Here is a 12,044-nt window from a genome sequence, read left to right on the forward strand (position 1 = left end):
AAAATCTTTTGAAATGCATTAAAGCAGTTTCCTATTTTCACACAGTTACCCTGCCAGCTTTAATATGCAAAACTGCCACTGAATTCCAGATGGCAAGATATTGCCACACAAGCTGGCTGTGCTGCATAAAGACAGTTTCACCCTGTTTGCAAATAGGCAGAATTAAAGTTGACCATTCAGCCTGAACTACTAGGATTTCCTGCATGAGTGCTTGGGTTCTGAAGCTTAACACTGCACTACAGTAGTGGGGTACTTTAGTATAGCATTTATTTGATGAGTATAACTATTCAATAATACATACAAAAATAGTTATGTTAACAATAAAGTAAATTTAGTAATAAATTCATTTAACATATGCATGTTCAGAGTATTCAATATGCACATTAAATATGCAAGTTACGTATTTTATAGCACTGAATAGCCTTCTAAAACAACTGCATGAGACTTTAATGAAGATTTGGTATCATTCAAGCCATTTCTGTGTGAATATAACAAAGCAGACATTTTAGAAATATCCTATTGCATTTTGGTTATCACAGTCTAGTTTCACAGTACAATATAAGCTTTTCAGCCTGTGAAATCCATTAATAACCACATTAAGCTTCCCCATATTGTATGAATTGTCAGGTTTAAATGATTCTTTCTTTAAAACAATTATCTGTCTCTTGCTTCATGCAGTTTGTTAAAATGCTATGTCAATTTACGAAGGCTGGGGGAGTTTGACACAGAAATTTTAGAGGGGGAAGGAACTAATCATTGGTTTACCTAGCATGAGTGCTCAAGTGTGCATGAAGAAAATGAACATTGATTCAAAATATAAATGAAAAATTCTATTCATGAGTGGAATTGCCAAAGTTTAACTTGAAACCCTTTGCTTCTGGAGTTCTAAGGGAAGTAAAATATGTTGGGAAACTTATTAAATAGCTTAAATAGTATGTGCATTAAGACAAATGTCAATGGATGTGTTTTAGAGGACTGGTTAGTACCTATGGAAAGCAGTTCTCCATTGAAATAGGTGGGGAACAGTGTGATCTTTTGATAGTTTTTGAGATACAGCCTTGAAATATTTGTGATATATGACTGCGAATCCCCATGCAGTGCACTCTTGAATCCTTTTGTCTGTTACAAATATATACTCCTTGGATTAAACATTTTTCACCTAATGCATAAAATAAAAGGAAGATGTAACTGTGCTCTTTCATGTTTCTAATTTTTAGTAACAAGTAAGACTGTGAGTCTATACTTTTTCCTTTCATAGGTTATACAAGACAAATATTCCACTCCTTCCCCTACAATGTATATAAATGCAGAGGATAGTAAAGTCTAGCTTGGGAAGTGTAGAATTTTTCTGTCTTAGCCTCTTACCTGTATAACTGAGCAAAGAACTGATTTAATGCAAATCTGAAAAACTGTGTGACATTACACCTAGATTAGCAGCCCATTGTGCTGGGTTCTATATAAATGCATAAATAGTGGTCAGAGACAGTTCTAAAGTACTTTTAGTAGTCAGGAGAGACTGGAGCATGTCATCACCATTTTACAGGTGAGTAATTTGGACATAGGGAGAACAGTCTAGTTTTCAGGTATGTATACAGTTTTTGGAAACCCAGTTAAAAAGTGAAGAACATCTTAAACAGATAATAAACTAAAATAAAATAAGTCCTATGAAAATTATCTAATAAGAGGCATCTAAATCATGGGTTACCCTTGATAATATAGCACTGAAAACAAAGGATGATTCCTAAAAAGATGTTCCAAACCCACCTAAGGTTGGTTGCCTATCACCTCAAAAAATAGCCATAACTGATTTATCCAGGATAATGCAGATTGTCTCTTGAAGAGGCAAAGTCCCTTCACTGGCATTATTATCCTTTGCATTATTTGCAGAAATACTTTTTTACTGGGAAGAATAATTTGTTTGCAGCAAATTTTTTTGGCATTGCAGAGATTCTTTGCCATCTGGCTGACTTTGTATTCCTATTCTGTTACTGGTAGTCTGATTCTGTCTTTGTAGAATTTACAGTACTGAAAGGTCTGACTTCAGATATTTTTAAGAAGACCCATGGAAAGTACCAAACCCTGCAAACAGAACATCCCTCACAAATACACACATCATGTAGGAAACCCCTATAATGTTACAAAGCAATCTGCAACATACATCAGATGTGTGACAGCATTAGCAGAAGCTTCCACCATGTTATTAATAATAAAGTTTTTAAGGAGGGAATGTAAGGTATGTAACATATTGAATTTATTGCTTTTCAGATATTCAAAGCTATGAATATTCCTCAGATCAGAAACCCTTCCTTACCTCCTCTGGAAGATATGCCTAAAGCCTATCAGGTGAAGATAGCTCTTCTTGGTGCAGGACCTGCAAGTTTAAGTTGTGCTTCCTTTTTGGCTCGACTGGGCTATTCCAACATCACCATATTTGAAAAGCAGGAGTACATTGGTGGCTTAAGGTAAAAAGCAATGACAAAAAGTACTGTTTCCAATTATAGTGGAAAGCATAGCAAAAAGTATTGTACATACGTAGTTTATACATAATCTCTTTAGCTTTACCAAAGGAAGAGAGTAGAAAATCTGGAACACTTACGTATTATTGAAATAATTCATCATTTAAGTTAAAAGAGGTGCAGATAGAGGTAAGCTTTAACTAAAAATCCAGTGGCAATCTCCTATATTCTCTTCATATGACCCATTAAATTCCAGGGTGCAATTATTATCAAATGAACACTTTAGAAAATTATGTCAGGATCTCTTTTCCCTTATCCAAAACTTAAAACAAGGTGAAGTACTTGTAGCCTTAGTGAAAGAATGAATAGATGTTTAGAATGCCTTGGACAGGTACTAATTTCATGAAGGGTTTTAGATTTAGAATGCTTTCATGGGCTAGCTTATACAAATAAAGTTGACAGTGAATAAATTGATCATGTACACCTGGACTTGCAGCTTTACTAGACCATTCTATAAAAGTATTATAAACCCCCTGCAATTCTCAACTTTCAACATGTGGTGATACACAAAGGAACATTCCTTTGCAGTTTTACTATATGGTAAACACTTAGATGATGTTTGCATGGTGTCATGTCCTCTATGCTAGAAGATGAATTTTTACCACTGTAACAATGGCTGAGATAATATCTTGTTAATTTGTTGGAATCCCTATGTGTAAAATAATGCAGACACTGACATGTGGATACCAACCTGTTCAAGACCAAAATGAAATTTTGCAATGTGTGATGTACAAGAGTACAGAATGTGCTCACACTAAAGTGTTTAAAAAATAAAAATTGTGAAGAAACAGAGAGAGAAAGAAGGGTGATGCACTCATATTTCTCAATGCAGCATCACTGAAATCAATAGAGTTGACACGGTTAATGAATTTGATCCATAATGTCATAATGTCAAATACTTATTCAGTGCTCTGGAAGATAGAGAATCAATGCTGGAGAAGTTGAACTGATTACTTGCATTTTTCCCAGTGAGGTTCAGAATTATTCTACCTAATTACCAAGGTGTTAATACATAGGCATTTAACTGTGGAGCTGTTTTACTTGAACTAGGTGCCATAGAGAATTGCAAATTTAGTACATGAAATACCTGTTCACCTGTTGAGTAGCATATGTTTTTTGTAAATATGAGATTAAAATCAGTTTTGTTGCTATAAAGTATTAAGAAAAAAATGAGACATTTCTAACAATGAGGCTTTATTTGGTAGCAGGTTAGGCTCAGGTGGGACTTGGCAGTACTTTCTGAAGTTCCTTCAGTGCTTACAGTACAATGTTACAGTTGCTTAGTGTGTGCCTATGTATTTGAAACAATGTGATCTTATGTTCTTTATGTTTTATGTTGAATTTAAAACAACGTTTAGTCTGTTGTTTGATGGCAAAAAACCTTACACTAAATTTTGCCTGTTCTGTTAGTATTGTTAATGGTCAGGGAGTATGTTTTAAAATGTATTTCTTTCTTTTGAGTCTGTATGTAAGAACATGTAGCAATCAAGGTCAAATCTTACTTCTATTCATTGTAGAAATTTTCAAATATGCTGTAAGGGCATCAATTCCTTCTGTCCTTATTTTACTCTTGGAACAGAAGGGAGGCTGGCCTGTGGCAGCAATCATCCATTATTGCATTTTTAAGCCTTTGCAGCACATCTTTTAACAAGTTTAAGTTATTGATGGGTATGTTTTCAAGGCTTCAGCTATTGCAAATGGCTAAGAAGACCAAATTAATTTTGTGTTTGGAATTGGCTGTTTGGAAGGGCAGTGTTTGTGCCCCTTCATATTTTTTGCAAGTGTTTTTAATTAGGATGTTCCTTGCATCTTAGCTAACTTTCATAATACTGTGACAATAGAAAAGTGTCTAGTGATTGCAGTTACTGTGGTGGGATATTTAAATGTCACATAAATCTGTGGTTCTCTGAACATGTCTGAATTCTTCACGTTTATGAGCAGGTTTTCCTGCATTTCACCAGTTGCATACAACTTATGCTTCATAGGAGAGTAGGCATGAGCACGTAATGCTCTTGGCTTAGAGACCATGAACAGGCTTCACTGCTCCTGCTCCTAATTATACCACTGGCTTACAACATACCAAAATATTTCTCTCATTGTGCCAAAGAGGTGTCCCTTGAGCAAAAGTAATTTGGGATCACTGAGAAACATCAAGCACCTGTCCAAGCACCTCTGACTTGGATCAGATTTGAGGAAGAGGTGAATTGGTGGGACAGTGTTCCCATACACTGCATCCCTCCTGTACCTCTGCCCTGTTTCCTTTTCCCTCTGTCTCTCCACTGCAGAGTCAAAGACCATCTGCTGCAGCTGAAAGAAATTTCAGCAGAATTGTTGATGTACCTGTTGACTTTCATAAAATGGTTGTTTTCATGGTTAATGTGCATTCATGTGCCCCCACAGAAATTTGTGTATTGACATATGGACATATATGTGGGTATATCTCATAGCAAAAAACTGTAAGTAAATGTTTAATAAGAGCAAAAAAATGTTTACAAATTCTGACAGTGGCATAACACAACCAGTTCTGTTCTGGGAGCATGTCATGGAAATGACAGGCCTTCAGCAAATATATAGGTGGCTTGGAAAATAGAACTTTCCTTTTTTTGATTAGATTTCTTGATTGTATCTCTGTTGCAGAATCATATTGATACATTAGTTTCTGCCTCAAACATCTTTTTACTTTGTATGACCTATGAAACTTGTACTGTCATGACACGTTCATTATATCTGATATTTACAACACTTTTCATTGCACACTGGTCAAGAAAGGTGGAAAAAGGGCAGTATTAGAAATTATGAGGCAGAACACCAGTTTCTTATCAATATAATTAAAGTTGATGCAACTGAAAATAAACAAACCCCTTCTAGTCTGTCAAAGTTAGATGTTAAAGATGGTGTGGTCACTAACAATATGCAAAGTAAAGCTGGAGTGAATCTCTTGTGCCAATGCTTTGTTATGGAAATTATAGATTCATTAATTTGAAGACAGATTAGACTGTTTGAAGCTTAAAAGTATCTGGGGAGGGACTTTCTTTTTTCTGCATATTCAGGTTTTTATCTTCGTTGAACACCAGTATCAAAAATAGAACTTCACTCTGTTTACCTGTAGCATGTTTTACAGTAGAAATTTTGAACTGGCACACGTATATACGATTTCAATGGAGATAAATATATGTTTATTATATCTGTACCAGTAGATATATACTGAGATTCTTTACTGGCACTGCAGTTTTCCCATACAGATCTGTGATTCTGGGAACTTGAAGATGTCATTCTTAATCTTCCCCAGGAGGAAAAAATAGCATTTAATAAACATTAAGTCAAAAACCAGACATGAAACCAACAGCTGATGGAATATTTGGCCATCCTGAAAGATCATAAAAAATTTTAGAAGTAGAAATAGAGGCAGGTACAGTTAAATACCATTGCTCAAAATAGCAGATGTAACGCTTTAAAAAAATGATATGGGGAATTTATTCTCTCTTATTCTCTCATAGCTTAATGAATGATTGCTAAAAGTTCTCTTTGCTTTTAGTAGCTATGAGATCTTTTCTTAAACGGATGTCTTAAGTTTGCCATGACTTATTCTGGTGAACAAAAGGAATGGAGCTGAAGCTCTTTTGAACTCAAGCTAAACATATATTAAATGGTTACCTATAAGTGTGGGCAGGGTTGGCCTCAAGTTAGTGCATTCCTGGCCTATATTTTTAGCATTGCATAAATAATGCTGTTTTATCACTCTAACTATTTTAAAAAGTCAATGGTCAAACTTCAGCACGTTTCCATTCACATACGTCAAAGTTAACGTGTAAGGTAGGTTATAAATATTGAATTTTTAACAAATATAAATCCTTTCTTCCTAATAATTAAAAGCATTTCACAAGTATTTTAATTTTTTTTAGCACGTCTGAAATCCCCCAGTTCCGATTGCCGTATGATGTAGTGAATTTTGAAGCCAAGCTTATGAAAGATCTTGGAGTGAAGGTAATGAAAAATATATTCTGTCTATGTATAGCTCAAAGAAAAAAAGAACAAGAACTCTGCCAAAGATTAACAGCAAAATGTCATGCACATTAGTAAAGAACGATTAAAAGCTATGCTAGACAGAGGCAGGAAGATGCTTCCTCTTGCTCAGGGCATTTGTCTGTCTCCTGTCTGAATGCCACTAGTTTGGAAAAGGGCAATCAATAGTTCTCATCTGGCATGCCTGCATGTGATTAATTGTCTGTAAGAAACAAATTCCTAAATTGCTTTAGGGGTTCAGTGTAGCTATTGGAATGATTTGATTTTTTTTTTAATCAAGTTTTTTTCATGCAAGTTTGGCACTACTTAAAACATTCATATTTGATACTTCTATTGTTCGTTCTCCCTGAGTATTTTTCTTAATGGTTTATCATACAGTCTTGTATCCAAGTTAATTTTATAATAAAATGCATCAAATTAAACAAAGTGTTAACATGATCATCTATTATAAACAATAACAGTCATTCAGCTTCTTAGAAAGCAATAGTTATGCATTATTCTGTTAAATAAATGTGTGTTGTTTATAGATAATGGGAACATTGCTTTATTGTTAATTTAGGGCTTCAGCTGAAGATTTAGATAGCATTTACAATTGCTGCACATTTTAATAGAAATTACAAACTTAGAATGCATCACTGGATCAAATTTTTGAGTACCAAGAGGGATACTGTATTTTTAACATGATACTAAAGCCTTCAGTGAAGCAAGAAATTCTTCTCGGAATCTTTCATGTTGGTTCATATCATAAAAGCAGTAGACTGTTGTCACAAGACCCAAGTGAGAACCGCATCCTACCCTGGTTTTATAAAAATGCCAGTAAGATGTAAAATAAGGCTTTGAATGCCACAGGTCTGTTTTTCTGCTCTAAAGATCCTTTTGCAACCCTTGAAAAGACTGACAGAATGGAGGCTGAGTTAGGGATGGGGCTAAGAACAGAGCACTGAGACAATTTTAGGTAAAATTGCTGAGCATAGGCTCCTGGGAACCCTCTGCCAACCTCAGTTCCCCAGGGATCCCTGTTATGACAAGGTCTCCAGATGGACTGATAGAGTCACCATGTCATCTTGACCTGCAGGTCTTCTGTGGTTTTAGAGTGCAGCAGAGAATCTCAATGTAAATTTGCTTCCAAGCTCTACCATTGGTTTGCAATTGACCCTTTGGCAAGCTGGTTAAATAAGTACCTTAGCTTTATACCTCTCTAAGCTGGAAATATTTCCTGGTGTTTACTTAAAGCATTTCAAATCTGTAGTGGAAGGTGCTGTATTGTGTAAATGCTCAGTAGTGCTGTTTATTCAAGTAATTCTACTGAAATTAGTAAGAATTAGTCAGCTGAATAAGGATTATAGAGCTAGGCCCTAGGAGTATTATGAATCCCCACAGAAAATAGTACTGCCACTTAAATTCCTTCATTACGTTTTCATAACATATGTACACAATAGGACAGAAAAATGTAATGACAATTTATGGAATGCCTTTTGTTGGAGTCTGTATTGTTTAAAGAATTGGAATAGTACATGGGTTTTGAAACTCTGATAAAATTTATACTAAATCTCCAAAGCCAAAAAAAGTCAGTGTTTTAAGTAATGTAAATTCTATTTTACTTGTTCCTTTATTTTCACCAATAGGAAAAGTACATTAAATGTAATATAGGCAGATTGAATAACAAACAACACACACAATGACATGAAGGCTAAACTGTTAAGATCACAAAATACAGAGCTTACACAACGGAGGGTGGCATTCTGTAAAGTGAAATCATAAGTGATATAAAAAAACTGGGGGAAGACATTCAAGTTCAGAGGGTCTAAAATACAGAGATAAAAACACATATGCCCATGTCAAGAAGTACAAAATATCAGAAGAGGAATCACAGACACTTTATGTGCTCAAAGGCCTTGAGGTAAGGAGAGATGAGCAAAAGGTATGTGTATCTCCAGTTGCATGACCTCTACACAGGGGACTGCCATAGTTGGTTGGCTGAGCATGCAGCAAACAATATTCCCCATCTCACTTTTGTAACTACAGTAGTTGCATAGCCTGTGCAGTGACTGCTTAAAGCAGCATTGCTGGTGGAACATTTCTCTAGAATAGATTTCAGTTTTTGCTTCTGGAAGTAAAAAGTAATTGAACAGAACGAAATATAGGTTATACATGCATTTTTATTGCTGTTACTTTTTTTCAATAAACAAGCACCAATCACTGCACTAACACATGTTGTGGCTTGTCTAAATTGAAATTAACAATTGCAAATTTAAATCAAAACTTACTCTTATTTGTGTAAACCATTGGTAGTTTACCATGCAAAACATTCTGCATCATTACATCAAGTAGGAGATGCTGTAATTTGCAAAGAATATTCTTTAGACTTGCTGCCATCTCTGGCCCTGTCTTCTGCACACAGTTTTTCTGAATCCACAAAAGCACCATGGACTTCACTGAAAGGGCTTTTTTTTCTTGGCATAAAAGTGTTCTAGCTAGTGGTCTCAGTGTAAAATTTGGACTGTGAGCTTTCAGAGTACAGCACAAGGCAGTATTATCCTTCCTTGGGGACTGGCATTGCATTCTGCACAATTGGAGGCCAACCAAGTGCCTGATACTGTGTGGGAAAACATTGCTTGGTTTTCTTTTCAGACCCCCTGTTAATACACAATAGTGTCAGGTCATACTTCCACTAATGTTTGTACAATAACCTAAACTGGTTGCTTTTTGTTTGGTGTGCTGAGTAATCTTTTTAGTGCATATTCCCTAAAGAAGGTTCTTGCTTCCACATCATGTTTCTTAAATTCTAATTTTCACATTAGTATATAACCTTTCATAGTCAGCACTGAATACAGACATCTACATGCAGTGGAAAACTGCCATTTTCAGCTCTACTTCAGTAGATAGTCTCTATTGTTTTGTTTATCTTGCTTTAATCCTTTTAGCTTACAGCAGAATCCAAGGTAGCCTGTGGTGGTCCCCATCTGAGGATGATCTGAAGGTACCTTTTACCCATATGTAGTTTGGGCTACTTGCTTAAATCAGGGCCAGTCTGGCCTTTTAAGCCTGGCTTCTGGGGAAAAAAAATAATTTGCTTTGTTCGCTCACTAGAAGATCCTGTGGGGTGTCTGTGTGCAAAACACGATAGTAAATATTTTCATGTTATCACATTAAAAGCAAGCAATTTTTAATTCTTTCAGATAATTTTTAGGAAAGGCCTCGCAATGGATGGAATGACTCTCCGTACCTTGAAAGAAGATGGCTATGAAGCAGTCTTTATTGGAATAGGTAAGAAGAGCTCACTGTCTCGTGTTTTGTCACCTTGAAATTGAATGATTGCTTCAGAATAAACTGAGGCTTGTATCTGAGTTAATATCATGATGTGAGACAGCTTCACTTTGATGTGTTATGAAAGTATGGAATACAAGGAAAATTTAAAAAGCAGGAAGCTGAAGCTAGTCGCCTTAAGTCAGTTACTTGTTAAAATTTTCACATTTATAGGATAGATTTTATAAGTAAGATGCGAACATAGCTGAATGGGTTGATTTATTGTTTGTTTAAATAGTAAAAAATGGATGAACTTAAAACTTCCTCGTAATTAATTGCCATATTGGCCTAGAGCGATATACAAGTTCAGTTTTCAATTTTTGCGAACAGCTTACTACACCCACATAATTACTGAGTCTATGTGTAAGCCAGTGATGCCGTGCTTGGTTGCCTTTTTCTTTTGTCTATATAATACATGTAACATCCTTCGGATAGGCTGTAGTGAAATGTACTTATGGGCTGGATTGACAAAATAAGCTGACTGTGACTTATAGTAAAACTGGCATCCTAGGTCTGCCTTCTCTCATATGCTGGAGAAGTCCTGCACCTGCCTGCTATTTGAATCGTTGCTGCTTTTTAATGTTAGATTAGAATTGTTATCCATTTACAAGTATTTTGAAGTACAGCTGGACCCATTGCTGCCATATGATAGGCATGTTGAGCAGGCATTGTCTACAGTTGGTATGAGGCTTAATGCTCTTTATTGATCTAGACGTTGCCTAAGTGAACATAATAGGAAACAAGTTGTCCAACTGTTCCTCCTTCCTATTATTGATTACAGAGATGTAATTCTTAGTACAACGACAACTGTTGTTTACCATCTGGTTATGTAGTATAATAAGCTTTGCAGGTCTATTTTGTCATGTAATGATAGTACAGAGCATTGTGATTTTTATAATCATAAATCCTAACATTGTTAGAGGACTTCCATGTATAGGAATTCTGATGTGTCATGTTTTGATGTAGTTGTATATAAGGCAAAATAGTGCAAATTATGTTCTTTATTGTTTTCAGTTATGTCTTTCAAGCTGCATTGTGAAATCCCACCAGTGAGGAATTAATTCATAAACATTTGTTTTCTGAACGTCTAGCATTTAGGAAAAAAAATATCATTTTTTGAACATCAACATCATTCCTCTGCATTTCTGGCTCAGAAACTTAAAATAACAGTTCAATTTAAGGTTAGTAAAAATGGCCACGGAGTGCTGCACATAGGATTGGAAAGTTTGGTTTATGTATGTGTGTTTATTTTCTGATCTTAAAATGTTATTCTAATACAAAATATTTCTAGTTAGAAAAAATATATAGACGACATTGTGCCATACAGATGCTAGGTAAAGGGATACAGCCAGAATTTTAATAATCAGGAGAAGGTATCTGGAACATTATTCTTCTGCAAACCGTGTGTTCATTGATTGTACTAGGAAACAGCAGGTATAAATGCAAATGAAGGATTATATATATCTCAAAGTTTTGTTATTGGAAGCTACCTTGCATTTATGATGAAGCTGGTCCCTCTCTGTACCTCCATGTCTGCCTGACATCTCACCTTAAGAGTACTGTGCAAGACACTGGACAGTAATGTGGCCTTGCATACTGGTAGTGAGAGGTGGAGGACATGCCAAGGGGTCGCATATTTGTAGAGTTAGCTATAATAATGCAATAGAGTTCTCAGCAACAGCTGCTTTTCTATGATGAGTCTGTACTGCATTTCTTTTTGTCTTTACGTACTGAACAAACATATTCCATTAAATGTCACATTTGAACATTAACCTGAATCACGGGGGTAAAACAATTAGAGAGCTACTTAGATAAAATGCCCGAATTTTTTTTAAAGGTTGTTGTAATTTGCTTTTGAATGAATTTGTAACTTTATGGAAAAAATAAGTGTGGTAGTTTTCAGTTTTCTCTGTTAGTGTAAAAGAGTGTGTAAAGAATATGAAATCCCTGATGGGCTGAGATTTTTTTCATAGCAGTGTGAATTTTGAAGAGCACACCTTTGGTCTTGCGAATGAGATGGAACTCAAGGTTTTATCAGTCAGGATTGTACAAGAGTCCATGTGTGATTCATGAAACAGAGGAAGACTTGTAAATAGCCAGCTACATGAGGGCAGGTGGAGTTGCAAAGAGAACTTTGAAAACTATTTTCCACACAGTTATGCATCAGGAAAAATCTATTGCCTGTGGAAATATTGTGTG

General features: G+C 35.5%; 1 protein-coding gene across 1 annotated transcript in view; it reads left to right on the plus strand.

Annotated features, from left to right (window-relative positions):
* Nucleotides 1–12,044, plus strand: part of DPYD (dihydropyrimidine dehydrogenase) — a gene marked incomplete at its 5' end in the record, with an annotated part of 196,336 nt that overhangs the window by 93,358 nt on the left and 90,934 nt on the right. Inside the window, 3 exons of the mRNA XM_009083388.1 lie at nucleotides 2,266–2,462; nucleotides 6,419–6,500; nucleotides 9,719–9,806. Coding sequence (XP_009081636.1) covers nucleotides 2,266–2,462; nucleotides 6,419–6,500; nucleotides 9,719–9,806 — 367 coding nt within the window. The remainder of the gene's footprint in view (nucleotides 1–2,265; nucleotides 2,463–6,418; nucleotides 6,501–9,718; nucleotides 9,807–12,044) is intronic.

Source organism: Acanthisitta chloris, unplaced genomic scaffold (genome assembly GCF_000695815.1).
Source record: "Acanthisitta chloris isolate BGI_N310 unplaced genomic scaffold, ASM69581v1 scaffold3621, whole genome shotgun sequence".
Taxonomy (NCBI): Eukaryota; Metazoa; Chordata; class Aves; order Passeriformes; family Acanthisittidae; genus Acanthisitta; species Acanthisitta chloris.